This window comes from Ochlerotatus camptorhynchus, unplaced genomic scaffold, assembly GCF_037179485.1.
Source record: "Ochlerotatus camptorhynchus isolate MF236.1 unplaced genomic scaffold, CSIRO-AGI_Acam_v1.1 ptg000319l, whole genome shotgun sequence".
NCBI classification, from domain to species: Eukaryota; Metazoa; Arthropoda; class Insecta; order Diptera; family Culicidae; genus Ochlerotatus; species Ochlerotatus camptorhynchus.
The window spans coordinates 1741813-1763468 of NW_027040807.1; the positions used below are offsets into that span (position 1 = coordinate 1741813).

At 37.6% G+C, this 21656-nt stretch overlaps 1 protein-coding gene across 3 annotated transcripts in view; it reads right to left on the minus strand.

The window, feature by feature from the left end:
* Positions 1-337: 337 nt before the first annotated feature.
* The window catches only part of trio, a 262794-nt gene continuing 241475 nt past the window's right edge, over positions 338-21656 (minus strand). For all 3 annotated transcript variants that reach the window (XM_065229671.1, XM_065229670.1, XM_065229669.1), the window contains exons 10-16: positions 9027-9138; positions 8318-8961; positions 7486-7602; positions 7181-7370; positions 6913-7107; positions 6631-6840; positions 338-3044 (exon numbers count right to left, since the gene is read on the minus strand). In XM_065229671.1, coding sequence (XP_065085743.1) covers positions 2811-3044; positions 6631-6840; positions 6913-7107; positions 7181-7370; positions 7486-7602; positions 8318-8961; positions 9027-9138 — 1702 coding nt within the window. In that variant the 3' untranslated portion in view covers positions 338-2810. The remainder of the gene's footprint in view (positions 3045-6630; positions 6841-6912; positions 7108-7180; positions 7371-7485; positions 7603-8317; positions 8962-9026; positions 9139-21656) is intronic.

Sequence of the window (21656 nt, forward strand, 5' to 3'; positions counted from 1 at the left end):
CGAGATGAAAGTGTGTGGATTCGAAAAAATATCGCTGTGCTCAGAAAACGAAGCTCTTTCATAAAAACCGATATATTTTTCAAAATTAAGGAACCCATTTGCATCTATAGATCTCAATGAGCTTTTTTCAGCACATAATTCGACAACCCGTTTTACACAGTACACTGACTGTAATACAGCTTTTATTAAATAAATATACTTATTTGTGGCGCTGAATTGCTGAAACCCTCACTACGACGCTGCCCACACCCCCCAGTTCTGATTTATGCTTTGTAGGCAGGTTTTATTATCAATGGAATATGGATATGTTTTTGGCATATTTGATGAACCAGAATAGTTATTATTTTGATCGATTTTCATGCATTTTATTTACTGCTTTTCACATGTTATTTTTTACTCTATTCACGAATAACGTCCGTGAATTTTAGTTTTTTTTGTTTTGTTTTGAACCGGCTCGTTTTATCTTCATTTCCTTGAATAGAGGATTTTAGGTGATTGTAATTTATAATTAGGATAAATTCATAAATTAAACATAACATATTACTAGTAAATATTATCACACAAATTTTACAGAACTTTTCTCTGTCTATGTTTTTTTCTTCCTCCACATTTTGTTCTTTTCGATTTTCCCATCCACATAACATACCTGTAATCTGTTATTTCTCATCTCTCTCTTACATTTACTTACAATAAACGCATTACAAAATCAAGAAACCCAACCCGAAACGTGCATTGTGGTCTCTCGAAGTACCAACGCGCTGCGAGCCAAAAATTACTTTTTGGGATCCGAAGAAGACATCCGTAATTGGATTTACAAAAAGAACTAAATTTCACTCATCTGTTTTCGCGTAATCACAGTTCGATAAGAAGGTGAAAAAAAAATAGATTTCGGATTTTGTCCGGCGAAATAACGAGTCTTTTCCGAACGTTACTGGTTGGTACGTGTATATACAAAAACAGCGCACTCTCGTTCTGGTGAGCTACCTACAGGAAAATTTTCCCCAAATCCAAAGCACTCAATGGTAGGGAAAAAGTAAGGGGCATTGATTTTAAATGAAAATTCGGTGGTAATTTGACGAAATGCTCAGCAGAGCGCTGCTCAAAAGATAGGGAAATTTCGACAAACGCTCAACTTCCTTGTTTTCTGCACGTATAAGATTTCGGTTCGTCATAGGTTCATTTAGTTATCTAAAGCAAACAATGTACAGTTTGTCACGTCACTTTCTTCTAGGGAAACATCCATTTATACAGATTTGTATAACTTAATCTGAATAGTTTGTTTGTTTTTTTTTCTGTTTTCGTGGGATCGAAGAATCGAAGGTTAATATTTGGTAAATAATAGACATGGCTTTTCTTCACTAGACAAAAGTTTTGAAACAGATCAAACAATTTAAATTTTACTAACTTTCTTTACTTAACTGACAAATTGATACACTCAAAAAAACAAAAATTAAGACTTCTTAAACAAGATAATACTGTAACACTTCTATGTCCACGTAGATACCGCTGGATCCCACGAAATTTTGCAGCATCCGTGTTTCTGTTTGCATACTCAGCTTAAACAAATTTGAAATGCTACGATTTCCTTTTGCATAGAAAAAGGACGCTTGTTGAGTGGTTCACAACATCAGTTCGTTGTGTGAATGGAGGAGGGCAACACTGGAGAACTGCCGCAGACGCCTGTCGATTGGGAAATGCCTGCTGCTGACCCTGCGTTTCCATTAGATTGTAGCTTAGTAGGTGTCGGATATTGATGCACGATGCAAAACTTGTAGTCTCCAGTGCTGTTTAGTACCTGATAAGTAATGCATTTAACTAAAAACAGATTGTTTTGGATTCTTGAGAGGCAATATATTCCATTTTCTGCCCTCATAGGAAAGCAAATGAAAATACCCTAATTGATATTCACTGCGTTGCTGATGCTGCCCTGGAAACGATTCATGCTTATTTATAAAGTAATGGGACGAAATCCAATCAATACTACGATTCAAAACGATCGAAAAATATGTTCTTCTTTTCTTTGCTACCATTTGCGTGTGTGTGAGTTTGTTTGTTTTTTTTTTATACGTGATAATCGATTTGGTAAGGTTTCCTTTTCTCTTATCCTATTTTACTGTGGTTTGTTTTAGTTTGTTTTGCTCTTGGTATTCACATTTTTTTTTAGGTTCTGCATATAGTAAAGTTAATAAAATATATTTTGTTACCCACGTTTGATAGTTTCCTTTTCTGCTGCTGAATTATCCTAGCTGTTGTTTTCTTTTGTATTTGTTTTTGCTGTTCCATACACGAATGTAATATAAATGTAGAATTTGTTTTATATTATCCATATTATGTTTCACATACGCGTTGTTCACAAACCATTAATTTTTGGTAAGCGTTCCCATTTTGTTATCGATTCATTTTAGTGTTGTGTAATTTTGATCATCACTTTTGTGTCTGTATATTGATGTTTGTCGCAATAATTTGTCATACTTGTTTTCTGTATAATGTAGTTTCAATAATTACAAATTATCCATACTTTGTGGCTTACCTAAAATTTGTAAGTTGTTGTTGTTCTTAAAATTTGATTTAAATCTTCACATTGCCTTGAAAATGTGAGCTTCCTCCCGCTCTTTCGCACTTGGCAGGGAGCTTATATAAAACCAAACCGTTTGAAACTCGTGTACTTTACCGTTTTACCGGGTCGTCCTAGATGTTTTGCGTTATCTCTCGCTGAATGTTGTAAATAGATGATTTTGCTTCACTTAAACCGATAAAGTCACGCTTGCTGCAGCATTAATGTATGTTTGTATTTTTTGTTAAGAGTTTTTTTAAGAGTCCTTTGTTAGCTCCTTCTGGTAGGCGATAGGACTTTGTATTGCTTTTAGAAAATCATTCTGCGTCTGCAGAATGTTACGAATTGTGTTGAGCCACTCGTTGTGCAGCTCGATCGTTGGCGCGGTGCAGATAAAGCTAAGACTGGAGCGCTGCGGATCGATTGAGCAAAGCGAGAACCGATTTCCATTGGTTTGGTCGGATAAGTCTTGCAGGGTCATCTTGTTCACCTGAAATGTAGGAAAAAAGAGCAAACGTTTAGATACAGTTAACTCAATGCTATTTTATTATGGGCCATGCATGACGTAGCACTTTTAGCAGGTAGGACGGACTGTGACCGGTCATGTATTATGTGTACGACGAAAGCTACGACGGGAAGGGTTGAGGTTAGAAGCTGTCATTTATCCACAATACCACTACTCTGAACGCCCTTGTCCAGAACGCTTATGCAATTACCCCGTAAAACAAGTTTATTTTACAATAAATGCTATGTGCCAAAGCAAATATGTCTAGCTAATGTAAAAAATTTGCTATTTTGATGATGATGTGGAACTACCCCTCATGGTAGCAAGACAACTGTCGCTAGACTCGCTGTTCGACTTGATCGAGTATAATAACCTTTAATTATACTCACCCTGCCAATGTATGAAGGGCCAAAAACGGTTTAGGTGAATCTGTGGGCAACATCGCCCTCGTGCATCCACGGGATAAATGAGAATCTCCTTCCAACAACAGGATTATACAACCGGTCAAAAAACAGGCCATCCAACAGGAGGATGCGCCAATGAGTGGGGAGAAGAGACCGCAGTCTATTCAGGAAAAGTTAAAGGCAAGGAGTTGGCATTTCCACTCTCCCCATCCATTTTGCTTCAATCGGGTGTCCCCCATCCCGTTTGGCATTATGATTAATGTTGGCATAATGATTAATGTTGATGCACTTAGTCACTAGATCATAATCCGTTAGATTGATGGGAACATTAAGCCGAATGTCGAAATAGTGAAAGAGTACACTTGAAAAACTGTTTTGGGAAATCTCAGGCTTGCAAAACGTAGTTTTCTACGTCTTGACAGGTACCTATCTCAAATCATGTTATGGATGAAAAGTGCCAATAAATCAAATTTACCCAGTTTCAAATTATGGCGATGAGGTTTGTGGTTTATTTTGGCCAAATTTCCCCCATACTGCATGAAAATGAAATAACTGTAATATTCCACGCAATGTTGGAAAAGTTCGCGATATTCAACGAAGTTCTCCAAGGGAATAGTTCGCGAGTCATAGTGATTTTTTGCGAACTTTTCCATCACTGATTCCACGCCATACTTAAATTCAAGCTGGTCCTGTCTAATATGTCTGAACCTCAGAAAAAGTCCATTTAGTTATCTATTCCACCTGCACATGTGCATGGATTTGAAATAACTGTATCAAAAACGAATGTGACGAATGACCAATTAAAAAAAAAACTTTTTCTACAAATTTTTATTCGAATATAATTCCAGAAATGAATCATTTTTTATGTTGCAAAATTGAGCGTACACTTTCAATATGTCCTAATAAATTGTTTTATAAACACAATCATTGCAACTTAACGTGGATTTTTGTAACAGTGCATATGTATGTCAACAACTATCAGCTGCTTTGGCAATGATCGTAATCATTTTCTGCTGAAAGTTTGTTGTGTTTGGATCGAAATGGCGACCACCAGGAAAGAAACCGATATTGCTACGCGTACCCAAGTGATAGGTATGTGCCTTCGTGGGAAATCGTTGCGGGAAATAGTGGCTGCCATTGGAAGAACACATTCTACAGTGCAGAAAATTGTGAACAAGTGTAAATTCGAAGGAACTTTGAAAAACCGCGCAGGCAAACGGATCTTGACCGGGGAATCGTGCGAACAATTCGAAAAGAACCTAGAACAAGTATTCCAAAATTGGCCAAAGAGGTTGCTGACAATATTGAAAGACCCGTCAGTGCCCATACCATCCGGCGTGTGGCACACAGACACAATCTGAGGGGACGGGTTGCTCGGAAGAAGCCTCTCCTCTCAAAAGCGAATATTAGGAAGCGCCTGGAATTTGCGAAGGAACATGTTAACAAGCCAATGGAGTTCTGGAACAAGGTGATGTTCACCGACGACCTATTTGGATCCGATGGAAGACAGATGGTATGGAGAGAACCGAATTCTTCGCTGGAGGCCAAGCATTTGAGGCCTACTGTCAAACACGGAGGAGGCAGTGTCATGCTGTGAGGTTCAATGGCGGCCAGTGGAGTGGGTACTATGGAGTTTATCAACACCACGATGGACAAAATAGGCTACTTGAACATCGTGAAACGTAACCTGTAACTTTCCGTGCTAACTAAACCTACCTCGCGATTATTACTTCCAGCAGGACAATGATCCGAAGCACACCTCGCACATAGTACGAGAGTGGTTGTTTTACAATGTTCCTAAACAATGCAAAACCCCTCCACAGTCGCCGGATTTGAACCCCATTGAGCATTTGTGGTGGGAGGTAAAGCACCGATTGAATAACACCAGCCAAACAAAATCAAAAAAACAAAAAGGAGCTCAAACTGGCGATAAGGCTTGCACTCGAAAAAAAAATGCATCCATACCTCTCACGCCAAAGTCACGAGTTCAAATCTCACCCCCGGACAAGTCACGAATGACCCAAGAGTGTTGAAGTGACAATAATAAAAAAAAAAAAACCCATTTTTATCCGCGTGTAACTTTTTTATCCGTGGGTAAAAATTGATGAAAATCTGGGTACAACTGTGTCTCGGGTGGTAAAATCGTTTAAGGAGTCCCAGACGACCGGCGGGCTGGAAGTGGAAGAAAATCGAAGACAACTGACCCTGTGAAGGCCCGGTAATGAGGGATCTTAAGGGAAAGGTGCGGGCTTTCAGCGATGGAAAGGAAATTGAATAAAGTAATTATGCCGAAACATAATCCATATGTATTAGTTCATTCCCTGAAAGGTTCAAGAAAATCCAACTTAAAATATTTTTTTGGTGAATTTTGCCCATAGCGAAATCCAAACTGCTTATCTGCAAAAATGGAGTTTGTATTGATGTGGAGCATCATTCTATTCAAAATTATTTTTTTGCAAAAAGTTTACTTATTGAAGAAAGCAAACTTAGACTTGAAGTGAACTAAATTAAAAATCATTGCAAATCTCGATGCGTGAATCGCCAGGACGGTATTTCATTTTCATTTTTATTACTTTGACAGACTCAACTCCAAGTAATTTAGTCAATTCACCTTTGATCTGATCCATGGATTCACCACTGGGAAGACCTTTCAAGACAACCTTGAACATACGTTTAGTTTTGGTGTCAGAAGTAAACAAAATGTGTGTTGCTTTTCAGTAAAGTACTTGAGAAGACATTTGAATCCATCCAAGGTTCCAGCCAATACACGGCATTCACCCCGACGGCCAATCTGAAGGGAAAACTTAAACCAAGTTCAAACGTGGTTACAACAATAGGGGGAACCTTTTCCTGTTTGGCATTAAGCCGGGAATGTTTAATGGAATTTTGCCTGGATGATGGATCATTCTCATCATCCTTAAGCATCCAAATCGACATCAAAGCAGATTACTATAAGAATCCAAAGGATATCCAAGCAGGATTACCGCGGGTAGGGTCCAAAAAAGGATCGAAGAGGAATAGTTTTTTGAAGAGAAATATTATGAGAGAAATGAGTTTTCGACAGCGTTTTTCTCGGCTTACAGTTCAGCCAGATGGGACTGACGTATACTTTTATGGACAACCACGTCACAGTAGAATTTATCTGTTATGTTTTGGAGAAAACATACCTGTATGTGCGCCTTGTAGATGTAGCTCGGGCTCGTGAACTGCGTCTTCTTGCCGACGATCTCCGCAAAGATGATATTCTGCTCGAACAGGAACACGTGCAGTTCTTTCGGCTTCTGAGTGTTGTACGAGTTCTTATCACTACTACTGGCACCTTCGACACAGTAAAGCGGACCGTGCAGTAGTAGCTTACCCTGTGCCGTTATCTTACCCTATTGGATATGGGAAAACAAATGACAAATTGTTTACGATGAGAAGAACGGTCCACTTGATGCCTCACATACCTCAAATTTCTGCAGCCGACCGACATCCATCATGTCGTTGGCTGCCTTAGGAACTACTCGCATTATATGCATTGCGTCTTTCAATCCTGGAATTTCCTCGGTGAGACCGGCCCTCTGAGTATGCTTCAGGATATCTTTAAACAGTAACTCGTACTTCATTATTCTTTGGACAGGTTTAATGAGCATATCTCCTAACTGAAAGTAGTCCGCAATGGTTAATCGTTATTAATTAAAACAATCGATGATTAGGGAATAATCCGATACTTACACATAATTTATATTTTAATTTTAAGCGTAATTCATCGAAGTAACTCATATGCTCCTGGACAATGTGTTCCGACACCGGCTTGTTCTGACAATACACGACATACATGTGAAGCTTTCGCTCGCTTCGCTTTATTAATGGTCCGAGCTCGTGTGGGTTCAGCTGACACCTTTGTAGCGCTTTCAAGAAGGTGCTGTTCGATAGAAACAGAAGCAAACAATAGGGGAAAATTAAATTAACTATAGCAAACATGAACCCGAAAAAGATTTCGCCATTCTATGAATGTTAAAGTTCTTGTTTTAACTTACTCTCGATGCCACTCGTAGATTGCTTCCATATTGCCAAACACCATCCGCTCTTTGCCACCCTTTAGGTCATCTGGGATCGGCACAGTGCTGTTTGGATTTCGAATCTCGGCAATGTAGCTGAAGAAATTGGAGACGGGTAAAAGAAGGAAAAACAATTATGAGTGGGAAAAAACAACACTGTTTTCAAATAGCCCCTTTTTTCAACGAGAGTGTCATATGTAGAGATGGATAAACCGAAAAGGAATCATTGCCAATTCAGAGCAAGCGTTCATGCATCTAAGTATGTACCTATATGTTGTGGAAGTGGGAAGACTAGAAGAGAGTTTGTTGCTGTGTTGCTTTCGGGCAGCAACATTTCCCGACGACAAATTGCTTGGTGATTGCGTGACATTGTATGTTAATGAAGCTGTTCTAAGTGGTGTCACAACTTGTTGCAAACTGGGAAGAGCAATAAAACATGGCAAAGGTAACTAGAGCGTGAGGCCCGTGAGGCATGTAGGTAGCTATGGTTATGGTGATGTTGGGAGGTGGGATACAACGTGTAGGTGAATAGCGAACTAGGTGCTACCCAGCGATGTTAGGAACAAGAGGTTGAGCAAATGAAATAACCGAGCAACCATCACCCTAGACAGGACCAGTTTTCATACATATTATAGGTAGTTTTCTGTTCCCTTTTGAGCGATTTCTACCAAGCTGAATCACTGCACAACCCAAGCGTGTTAACTTTGCCATTATACCAACAGCACTATTATAGTATAGTCATCGAAAATTTTCGTGAAGAAAAATGGACACGTTTCGACGTCGAAGTAACAAAGTCGCTATATTCACTTACCCATTGACGATCTGCGACAGGTCATTCACGTACGCATCCTCAGTGGTGACGAGTTCCTTAAGAGCGAACATTCGCTTCCGAAGAATATCCTCGATACCTTGCTCGTCGGTCAGGTTCTCGTCAATGTTCTCGCTTTCGAAATACTGTGGCGAAATGGGTGGTTTGATAAGGGCCAATCCGCTGCCACCCACAGAGCTAGCTGCACTACTGCTTCCTCCTCCGTTACTCACCGATGGCACCCCAATGGCGGAATCGTCCAGTCCGGAACCGACGACTCCCATACTACTACTGCTACCTCCCTCTGCAATACTGTTGCTTGTGATGGCTGTGTCATTTTCCAGATATTTGAAACTTTGCATCTTTTCTTTGACTATTCGTTCAATTTCCGCTACATCAGCTGTTTGGTTCACCGCCGCTGGGGGTTCCTCCAGCGACTTGAGTGATAAAGCTTTCGTTATCTTAGCACTAGTACAGGTTTGGTCCTCCGTCGAGGACAAGGTGGACGAGGGGGTACCGGACAAGGCCGTGGTTGCATCTTGGATCGGTTTCATGGGCGGTGGCAGCTCGATGGTTGGTTCCTCTTCGGCTTCCAACTCGATCTGCGCGGCGGTCGTGGATGGTTCCACTTCCTCCAGTGGTTTGTCCTAGGGTTAGATTTGGAATGATAAGCGTGAGTAACGTGCAATACTTGTTGGTGCTCCATACTAACCTTTGCTTTTTTATCTGATCCCTTTTTACTGATGAGTGTTTTCTCCACAGGAGGTAATTTGTCCGACTTGCCGTGCGATAGTTTACGGAACTGAGTCGGAAGCCATTTTTTCCTGCAATACAAGAAGAAAAGAACATTGTGAGAATGAGTATCACGCACCGTAGATATAGAATTTGGAATAATTAATTGGGCTACAGTAGAAGAAACTTTACCAGCAGAAATTCATTGCTCAGTCGAAGTGCAAGCATAATAATTGAACTTTGATCATATTTTGACACAGTAAATTGCAAAGCTCGAGTAAATTCTGAATGCTTTTATTGTCTTTTCCTAACTTCTGAGAAATTGTATATTTCTTTAAGTATTAGCCATTTTATTATATTTCTATTCAATAACCCTGTCGCTCGAATCGAGGAAAAGTTTTGTTTGTAGTTTATTGACTTTTCGTCTTATTTTTTATTCGTTTGTTTGAATTTCTTTTTCATTTTAATGTTCGTACAAATACAATCTGAAGTCGCAGACTTCGGGGTATCACCCATGGTCTTCTGCTCAATAAGCAAAAGCGGTCACCACTAGGTCAGAGAGCCCTTTTTTTCATTAAACATGTTTGGTCACTATACAACAGTTGTAGGAAATATTCTTACAAAAAACTTTGTCCAAGACTTAGCGTTTACTTTTGAATATGTTTTACGTTTTACGCGGACATTCCCTAAAACAACCTCTTCCGAAGGAAGGCGTGATCATAGATGTTATGCCTCAGAACATCTCGACGGCGCCGACTGGGATTGAACCCAGGCCTGCTGGAGTGAGAGGTTATCACGCTTACCTCTACACCACCGGCGCCGCTGATGTTCTAAATAGTTATAGATAATAATAAAATGCATAAAGCTTTCCTGAATACAGCACCCTTTTTTATTTTAAATAAAAAAGTTGTCGAAGTTTGTGGATTTTGTTTTGCTTTATTTTACATACTTGTAACTCAACACGGTGCAGATTATCTCGAATAAATTTGGAACCACAAGATATTTGCTTAAAAATTACGGTAAAACCATTAAACTGTAAGCGACTGTAAGGCATCTTTGGTGTAAATACTTTTTCTTATTTTTAGTGAAAAATACTCGTCATGTCGTGTAAACTTTAAAATTCTCTGCTTTCTACTACTTTTTCGATATAAAGTAACGTCCCAAACAACTGTAACAAATTGGAACGCATTTGGTCAAGATCTGAATTTGCCAGAATCTTTTAAAGTTAGTATGGGAAAATGTGCAATGTGTAGTTTCGCCCAAGTAACCCCTACGTATACCTACGTGCGTCTATGGGATCATCGGGCTTGCGCTTGGGATGCTTCTCAAAGTACTGTTCGCAAGAAAACGTAAAATGTCTTCAAAAATAAACAAAATATTGACTAGGTTTCTTCGACAAAGTTTCTTGCAAGAGTATTTCATGCAACTTTTGTTATGGAAAAACTGACCAAATGAATTTTCTATCTCACTTATAGGGGAACTACTCAACAAGATGCAAATTTTAAAGCAGCGAACTGGCATACAGATAAAATTGTCTCAAGAATAGATACCGACGGACAATAAGCAAAGAAAACAAATGTGTAATGTTTCTAAATAAATTGGGCAATAACCCACAATATTTCGCAACGTCTTAAATTCTAAAGTTCTGTTAATTCCAGGATATTATGTGAATTGCCTTATATCCTTGGGACCGCCAGATACCACGTGGACAAAAGTCCTTAATCAGAACCACGGATGCCAAATTTGAAGGCATGTCTACCTCTTTTGAAGACATTCGTGTTATGTGAAGGCCATTGAATATATCTAGTTCGTTTATTTGTAAGGCTCAATCGCGTTAGCTTTATGGAGCCGATAATTCATTGTTTTTTGTTTGTAACAAAATTCACTTAATTCTATGTCTAGTAGGAGTTGGGCCGAATACTCGCGGCTTACTCGAGGTTAGAGGGGTACATTGTCGAAGGATAGAAAAAGGAGAGGAGCTTCCATTAAATATATACTTAAAATAAACTCTTTTAAAATGGATGAAAAGCACGGTTGATTTTTGCAACAGATAACGCTTGTAAAAAAAAAGATTACCGGGAACCGGGAATTATTAATTTTAACGAAATATGGACCTTTTCAGAAAAATATATTTGGTACAGCTCATTAAGTGAGCAATTTTAAATGCCTACCAAACACGGAATAATGTTTTTTTTTAAATCTCAGATCACATTCGATATATTTTAAGGACAAGTTTGAAATGTCCGGTATTTTTTAATATATCTGTTATTTTTTAATCATGCTTTGGGCTGATGATACGCCACTTGGACACTTTTTTAAACGATTTATCGAAAATCTCTTTGGTAGAATAGCATTCCAAAAGTACTCGATCAATTTAAAAATTGCTTTGAAGCGCCTTTAAGGCTTGATATTTCATTCAGAAATTTCTTCGACTCGTTCTCAGAATTTTTATGGAATTCTAGTCAAAACTACCTGTGAGAATTCGAATAAAATTGAAAGGAGAAACTTAAAGTGAATACTAAGGAAAGTTCAAATCCGTAGAAACCATTTTCAGGTTCATTCCTGTAGAATTCTCCTCATAATTGTCTTGAAATTCTACGCAAAACTACCTTGTAATTCTATTCTGAACTCGCTTGGAATACTCTGCAGAATGTTTATAAAAAATCTAGAGAATTATCCTTGAATTCTCTTTACAATTACTATTCATGTTTCCTTAGCATTATCTAAATACTCTGCTAAAATTCCCGTGGAATCTTGCTTCGAACTGCCGTTGAATTCCTTCTCAGAATTCGCTTGGAACTCTCCACTGAAATTCTTTGGAACTATCCACAGAACTTATTTGCCATTATGCTCAAATAATCTTTTGAATTCGCTTCAGAATTTTATTAGAAATCCCTTCAAGTTTTTATTGGGCTTCTTCTCAGGACTGCGTTGCAATTCTTATCATTTGAAGCTCTAATCACAAATATCTTAAATCCTCCTGTAATTTTAACCAGTTCGTTTTTGTTTGCTAACCTGGTTAAAATGACATACTACATTTTGTTAAAGATAAATCGTCTGGTTTAAACTTTTGTAGGGGTAAGGGTAGGGGTAATCATCATCATCATCATCATCTCCTCAGAATAACATTGGAATTCTCATTAAGTTTGACCAGCTATTCATGTTAAATACCCTACTTAACGAAGAACATTTTAAAAGGTCATATTTGCTTCGATCGATTCTCTTAATCGACTTTCTCTTTTGATAACCACTGCTATGCAAACAGATTTTGCGCTAATTTTACCACATACTTTGACAAAACAGGTTCTTATCCAGCGTCCAAAACGTCAAATACGACAGGGAAAGGTTTTTCAGCTGCGTTTTAACGATAGAGAAAGTCGACGAACAGAGTCGATCAATGCAGATCAGTGTCTGTTTTTAACATTTACCATCACACGAAAGAAGTAGCCCAGCAACCCAGTGTTGATGAATTGCGTTCGTTTTGAATATCTTTGCTGTGATGTACGAGCGAAAAAAAAAAAAATAGTTCATTATACATCAACGAATACGCGTTTGTTGAAATTCACCAGTGCTTGATTACACTAGTTTACAGCATTTTTGAACTCGGTAAGGTGATGATCATTTCCAATGCAAAATCCTACGCTGAATTCAATGCCGTGGTCAGTATAAATTAAAGTAGAGCCATTTTTGGGATATACAAAAATTTTGATTTTTTGAATTTTGGACAAAAGTACGATTACTAAAATGTCAATATCTTTGGAACTAGTGCACCAATTTTAAATCTTTTTTTTATGAAAGTGAAGCTAAATAAATTTTCTATCGTTCACTAGAATATTATGTCTTAATTAAGAATTTAGTTTTGAAGTCATTTAAAAATTTACAGCATTTTTTTTTATTTTTCCTGCAAATTTTCCATAAAAATCTTGTTTTAATCAACATTTTTAATGGGATAAAAAGATTAAAAAAAATCATTCCATAATTTATTCTTAAAGTCCATTTAAAACCGGAGAAAATGAGCCTTTAATGGATGAAATCGGTTGGAAATTGTCGAAGTTATGAGCATTTTTGTAAAACACTTAAAAATGTTGCTGAAATACAACAGCTTTAGAGTTCCTTTTCTAGGTGTCGTTGTAAGCATCCAAATCGCATGTAAAGTTTTCATGGGAGATTCTTTTCTCTACATTTCAATTTGATTAAGGCATATCAGGATTTAAAACCGAGTTGATACAACAGAAATTTATTTAGGTTTTATTAAAAATGATTGAGAATCGAATGACTTTGTCTTCGATGTTTTGAACTTGTTTCTCGAATCAGAAACCAACAATAGTCACCCATCATTGCTTCATCCCAAAACCCTTGGTAACGACGTTCCATCATCTTCATTTGTTGGTGAAAACGTTCGCCGTGCTCATCACTCTCGTCACCAAGATTTTCCGGGAAAAAATCCATGTGAGAATGTAGGAAATGTATCTTCAAAGACATATTCACACCTGTGTTCAGTGAAATGAAAGGATTTGAAATTAATTATATGTAACAAACACAATATTTTTGATTTATACCGTGCCGATTCAAATTTCGGACACTTAAACTCGAATTTCGGACACTTTTAAAAGTTGATTATCTCGGTCGAATATGATCCACATGTCTTGTAAATTTTAAATTTTGTTGACTAGTGCCCTCCACGATCATCTAACATTATTACTTTGTTTCTAACTGGATGTAATATTTAATTAAAAATGAAAGTGTCCGAAATTTGAATCGTCCGAAATTTGAATCGGAACGGTACCTATTTTCTCATAATTTTACCAATTGTGAAATTATCCCGTTTTGGCCAATCTTTTCGGACGTAGTGTTCCTTACGAGCTCGACTGTCCCATTTACACAAAAAACACATATATTTTGTGTATCTCTGTTGCAATCCAGTTAACATGGCAACCACTTTAAGATCGGAACAAATTTTCCAATTGTGTTGATTGTAATTTATCAAATTGAGCAATAGAGCCATTGATTCATACGTTTCCTTCATATTAACGGCATGAGCTAATGGAATAGAAGGTTTCTCATTCCCTTGATGCAGTAAAACGGCTTACAAGCTCAACTTGCTGCTATCGATGAATAAACGCCATTCAGCTGGATCATATGGCTCACCAAACTCTTCAAACAAGCCGTTTACGTCATGGCAAAAACATGCCTTGTCCTTTGTAGAATAATATTTGTCAAATTTCTTGTGACGATTCCTGTGACAAGAAATTTTGACCTCCTTGCTCAGCAAGTTGTGTTCTTTCAAGCGTGATACCAGCAATTCGGATTTCTCCTTCGATAAGTCGAGATCTCGCACCAAATCATTAAATTCGGATTGTGTAAACAGTTTTGGGTTTCTTTCCAATTCCACCTCGAAGTCTTCCTCGCATTCCTCCTTGAATTCCTCCTCACTTTTTGTAACGGTCGATTCAACAGAGGGCGCTCGTTTCCGCTTTGGATAAACAGGATACGGGACCGAACTTGAATGTGGAACAGGTTTTGTCATAGAAGCCACTTGTGGATACTCAACTGTTTTGTGACGTCCTTGTTGCTTAACTTTTGTCAAGCAGAAATAACAATCCGTTGCATGACAAAACGGTCGACGCCATATGGTGGGCATGTCAAAGGACAAATAGCGACTGACAGATAACAAATAAGTGAGTTAGTAAGTAAGACATTAACACTTATCAAAAATAGATGAAGTAAGATAATGTCGATCAGGAAAGAACAAAGCACTACCATGCTGTACATAAATTGTTTATATGAAAGTTATTCAAAAAATCAATTTACCTTGCGCCTGACATCCACCTAGCCAAGCACGTTTTGCACGAACTACATAATACTTTTGGAATCCACGGTTCGTCAAAGTCTCCAGGATCAATTTTAAAATAAAGCCTGTATGCAGTTTGCAACGAAGCAGTGAAATTGACCGATTTTGTAAATATATAGTTGCCACACGCGTAACAAAACTTTTGAGGATCATTTTTACACTTGAATTCACGTTTTGTCGTATACATCGTTAAGCAATGTTAAAGAAAGAAAGCTGTCAAATTGAGTTGGTTGCGTTAGATTCTCGCCGAGCGGTCTCACAAACACTAGCGTAAATTATATTGTTGAAAATATCCCATTTAATTTTGCGTGACAGCTGGTAGTGTTGGTGAAATGCACCGTATGCGTACACGTCCGCAGAAAGGCTTACTAGAAGTGGTGCATGAACCTAGGAGCGGGACAACGGCCAATCTTGGAGCATTCAATTTCCATGATTTTACAAAAAAATTCATAACTTCGACAATTTCCAACCGATTTCATCCAGGCTCATTTTCTCCAGTTTTTAATGGACTTTAAGAATAAATTATGGAATGATTTTTTGAATCTTTTTATCCCATTAAAAATGTTGATTAAAACAAGATTTTTATGGAAAATTCGCAGGAAAAATAAAAAAAAATGCTGTAAATTTTTTAAAGACTTCAAAATTAAATTTTTAATTAAGACATAATATTCTAATGAACGATAGCAAATTTATTTAGCTTCACTTTCATAAAAAAAGATTTAAAATTGGCGCACTAGTTCCAAAGATATTAACATTTTAGTAATCGTACTTTTGTCCAAAATTCAAAAAATCAAAGTTTTTGTATATCTCAAAAATGGCTCTACTTTAATTTTTTCTGACCACGGCATTGAATTCAGCGTAGGATTTTGCATTAGAAACGTTGGTCAACCACTAAAGTTCACACTTTTTATGTTGTTTTGTAAACTAGTGTTATCCAACCTAAAATTGTCAAAATCAGAAGCGATCCTCAAAAGCATAATAATCAAATTAATTTTGGGCAAAATGATTATTTTGAATATTGTCGACTCCAGAGCATAAAACCTCGATATTATCATCATGAGGCAATAATTTAACATCGATCTGTGCGTGAAAACCAACACAACACGTTCTACAGCGCTATATTTGTGTAAAATGAAATGTATTTGCTCATTTTTCTATGCGTTGCTTCCACCTTCACTCAAGCGCAGCGCCATTGTGTCTGTCGCTTGGAATCTGGCAAAGTTGCCAGTCTTCTTGATTTGTTGTCTTCAAAAAAACGCTACTGGAGAGAGAGTGTGTTCTGATTGGTCAAAAATATGCTACACCGATTGTGAACTGTGATTGTGAATGCGACAATGTGAGCAAAAAATATTTACCCAGAGGTGCTGCTCTTCGTGACGTTGAAAAACATCGACCAGTTTTTTAACTACTGGGCATATTATTGAAAATTAACGCGATTTTTCCCGCTGACATCATTGATCTCGCTACTGTCGCTACTGACGTCTGAAGTCGCTAGTTTGAGTAGCGCCCTTCTATTTGGTGCTGACGCCACAATGTATTTTAAATCGTCGAATCAACCATAACATTGGAACTGGATATCCCCGGAAGAATTTCTGGAGATTAAAAAAAAAATCTCCACTAGCTAGATGTTCTAAGAAGATCCAATGGAAGTCATCAAGCAAAAGGGGAAATTCTCAGGGGGAGGGGGCATTACATTATTTTGTTTACAAAAGCTGAAGGACCTTTTTACATTGTTTTACAACTGGAAAGGACAATGCATATTTTTGGACCGTAGACACTTGTCAAATCCCGCTAAGATGTCTACGTGGCTTGGATGTTCTACGTTAGGCGGAAACACAAAAGGTGGCAAATACATAAGGCAGAACGAATGAAAGGCAGCTAGAAACTTTATGCAACAGCAGAGCAAACGCTACATTTTTGGACATTTTTATGGACCGCAGATACTTGTCTAATCCCCCTAAGATGCATACGTGACTTATGCAGTACCATAAGGAAAAACAGCAATCAAAGCTAAGCAGATATTGAGGTTAACAGATAATTCCAAAGCTTAAATGAAACATTGTTTCTTTTGCCTAAACTTTTAGGCCCACATCAAATTTATTGATATTCTTCAATTATGAAACACTTTGGGCGTTAATGGGGTCTATATTTTACAATAATTTCAAATGTTAAACTAGGGTAAGTGCGCCAGTTTTGGCCGTAGGCCCTAACTCGAATTTAAAATACATTTTCATGGATTTATTTGCATAGATATGTATATGGCAAAATCTATGTTCTATCCTTGAATGAATAAAGTTGAAAATTAAGCCCCGTAACGTGGGTAGATCACCTTTTCGTGGTACGTTACGGGATGTAAGATCTACCACCGAATCCTAGTCCAGGCTGCTTCAAACTAGGGGAACAGGATTTTTTATTAATCAAAGGAACACATCTTAGTCCTTGTTACTTTGTATGCCTTGTTGAAAGTGACAATACTCGCCTTTGTCCACCAAGGATCTTGAAACAAGGCAAAAATCAGTTAGTTAGTTTTCATCTATGTGATTATATTCATTGTCCCCTAGTTTGAAGCGGATGCATGATCATTATCCGTGTCATTGCTTATCCAATTTCGACTGAGAAAAGGGTGCGCCTTTGGAGGGCTTTGGAGGGTGCTCTCACTCTTCGAAGAGTATAAATAGCGGGACATTTAAATTATAATCGATTCCTTGCGATGAAGGCAAAAATGACAACTGTATCAAAACCGAATATTTCATCATTTCTCAATAGTGATGAAGTAATACGACATGCACTAAACTAAGGACACGGGATATGCTACAATAGATTAAATTACTGGTCGCAGTGAGTTTATGTCCCGAACAGAGGGAAACAAAAAAAAATAAGGGCGATTAGTGGACCACTGCGGTCAAAAACTGGCTCACTTACTCTATTATACAAGTTTAATCCGAAATTCTAATTGTGTAGAATGCAAATGAAACATAATGGCAAATGAGTCAAATTATTGTAAAATCACTGTGCAAGAACTGATAGATCATGGCTCCGTAAAGCTCCCGCAATTGTGCCTTATAAACAGTTTTGAAGTCACGTTTTCTCTCTTTACAGAGCGAAAAGCACGTCAGTTAGGCTCCCTCCAATCGTCCAACTGAAAAATATCGGCTTTTTTCCAGTTCAATTGGATGATTGCAGTGAAACTTTTACGAGCTTTTGCCGCCTACATTATTTTCAAGTGAGAACTGTTATAAGGATGATGGTTGAAAAATTCTCCAGGCGATTTTTGGGGAAAATCACTACAAAAATCAAAACTAACCTTTTCCCAGGGAAAATGTTGCTTGAATCGCTTAGGAAATAGTATTGCATAATATCAATATCAAAACTGTCATTTTGCTAAATAAAATTTCCGAGTTTTTCAGGTTTTTCCAGGATGTTATTTTCTAAAATTTGCATTAAATGGTCCTCAGAATTCTTTAGGATTCCCTTTTTTAGTTATCTACAGATCATTACACGAAGAACCTTGAAATTCTCCATAGTATTTACTTTACTACTAGTATTTTATTTTAAATTTACTTCAAACTTCGTTGAAAATTTCCTCAAACCTTCTTTGAAATATTCCAAACAGTACTATTCGAATCATCCTCAGACTTTTATTTGAATTATTTTCAAAATTCCCATTGGATTCTCCTTATTCTATAGGAATTATACTTACAAGTACCTTGGAGTTCTCCCTTTAAAAAATCACCTCAAACTTACTTTGCAGTTTTAGTCAGAATTCTCCTTGAATTCTCTTTGGAATGCTTCTCAGAATTCTCTTGTAAATTTACTGTCAATCCCACTCAGGTTTCCCTTGGAGTTTTACTTAGAACTGCTTTGGAATTCTTCTTACGATTCACCTGATGTCTGAAGTTCCTCAAAACTAATTGGAAAGAAATCCTTAGATTTCACTTTCCTGAAAATCCTCTGATATTTTCCGCTGAATTCCATCGAAATTATTCTTAGATTTCATTGGGAATTCAAATCAGATTCGTTAATTAAAGTTCATAAGCTTTGAACCTTTTGCAAGGCTCTAAATTTATTTGAATTATCGGTTCTTGGAATTTAGTCAAGATTTCAAAAAATAGTTTAAGTTTAAAATCTGCAGAAATCATCCATGTTTTAGAGCCTTAAAAAATAAAATTCAAGCCTAAGAATACATGGTGATACGATCCATCGTCCATTTGCACTGTCACTTCGAGTTTTCTAGGAAGTTTATCTCGGCCACTATTGAGATTACAGGCATTAAATTTGCATTGCGTCGCAGCAAAAATGGGGAAGCAGTTTCGTTATTGTTTTTCAGTAGCAGATAATTGACCCTAGGCTTCTGGATCGTATGACACTCCGAAATTGTTTCGTTCAAAGAGTAAGAGTAACTAACTAAGGAAAATAAAGTTGGTGGTGTTATTGCGCATTTTGCATCAAAGTAGATTCCTGCGCTATAAGTAATCCCTCAGATTTCTTTTCGCTCATGCCAGTAAACATAAAAAATAACCATTCTCAATGTAATAGGGGAAATGGATGAAATGTAGGCCTAAATGCCCCTAATTTGGGCCCATACATAAATTCAGTAATCGACTAAATTTTCTATAGCGACCAAAAATATCCATTAGTACCATCCCAATGACGCGTTCATCTAGATAAAATTGATAAATAACAGATTTTTAGCGGTAGGCCCAATCTTAGATCCATAGGACAACATTAGAGCCATTTCCCCTATGTATATTGCTACATTTTACAATAGGAAATCATATTGACATTTTAGTGGTGATAGAATAATGAAAATTATTAAAACAAATTTTTGCATAGGTGAAACAAATGCTGTGGCATTATTTTAAGCGCAGGAGTCTACTTTGTTGCAAAATGCACACTATGAAATATTTTAACATTTCTCCAAAGGTTCTCTGGCGTACTTCAATATATGCTATTTTTAAACATAAAGGAATATGAATTAAATAAAGGAATTTGAATATTCCTGGATAATTCCTTTTTTTAAGGTAAAATAAAATTTCCTGAAGATTGCAGTAGACACCCTGCACTATCTACAAAATGCTGATTTTCATTAGCTACCTGACATCTTTTTCTTCGTACTCTAGCGGAACTAGTAACCTACCCTTTTCAGACCTTTCTTTAGATAATACATTATCACTTCATTTTAGATAGCATTTTCAACCAACTCTGATAATCATTTTCTTCTTTTTCTTCTTCTTTCACATATCGAGCTTATTGCTTATCCTATATTAGCTTATTGCGTGCTCACAACTTGGTGCGCTAGATTCACTTCCACAGTTATTAATTTAGAGCTTTCGATGCCGAACTGAGTCTCCTCTAGCATGATATTGCTTTGTAGCTGCGCCTTTACCGACTGAGCTAAGGAAGACTCCACTTTGTTGACATCACACAGCACGAAACCGTTTTTGCAACGAACTGTTCTTCTTCTCGTGTGGTTCTGTGGTTACCTCCTGCGCAGTTTCATTTTTCGGAAAATAGTGAAAATGTGTGATTTCCACTGAGATAATAATGGCTTAATTTACTACGGAAAGCTTTTATCATGCTGGTAAAGGGTGTATTCGATAAAAATGGTACACCGAAAATCTTCTGACCATATGATAAAGAGTAAAAAACCTGAAAATTTGAGTACATTTTATTCACAGTGTATTGTTTACATCTGTCAAGTTTCATAGTTATTCATACAGTAGTTCCAGTCATGTCGTCGAAACAAGAAATTGTCCGTGCAAAACATGAGTGCACTTACAATCAAAATTCAAAGGCGTCCCACCGAGGAATCGCTAAAAAGCTTGGCATTGCAAATACGACTGTGTCTTGTGTGAGAAGAACCTTCAAGGAGTGTCTGAGTACACAAAGGAAGGAAGGGAGTGGTCGTAAAAGTGTTCAAATGGACAGTAAAATGGTGCAACAGTTCAAGAACCGTCCAACCATGTCAATTCGAGATGTCGCTAAAAAGTCCAAGGTGTCAGTCGGTTTTGTGCAAACACGTTAACAAGGTGCAAACATCCCCAAACCGGAATGAAAAGCAAAACATCACTGCGAAAACCCGCGCCCGGAAACTTAACTCGAAGTTGCACACCAAATCGTGTTGCATCGTAATGGATGACGAAACTTACGTCAAGGCCGACTTCCGTCAACTTCCTAGGCAAGAATATTTCGTTGCCAAGTCTAAGCTCGATGTTCCGGAGGATGTTTGAAGGAAGAAATTATCGAAATTTTCAAAGAAGTTCCTGATCTGGCAGGCGATTTGCGGATGTGGTGAAATAAGCGCTCCCTTCATCACTTCCGGTACAATCAACGATGCGATTTACACGAAAGAGTGCCTTAAGAAGCGTCTCTTGCCATTCATAAGGAAGCACAAAGGATCAACTCTGTTTTGATCCTGCCACTACGCTCGAAACGTGTTGGAGTGGTACTGAACCAACGGAGTCAATTTTGTGCCAAAAGATATGAATCCACCAAATTCACCGAAACTTCACCCAATTGAAAAATTATGGGCAATTATGAAGACGGAACTTCGCAAACATCCCAAAACTTTAAAGACAGAGCGGGAAAATCGGTTGTACAAAATTTGATGGGAAGTGCGGGCATTCGGGATTGGAGACGAAATTGAATAAAACAAATTTTGTAAATCATAACTCTTCTTCTTCTTCTTCTTCGCATTTCAAGCTTATTGCATATCGCATATTAGCTTATTGCGTGCTCTCAACTTAGTGTTCTAGATGC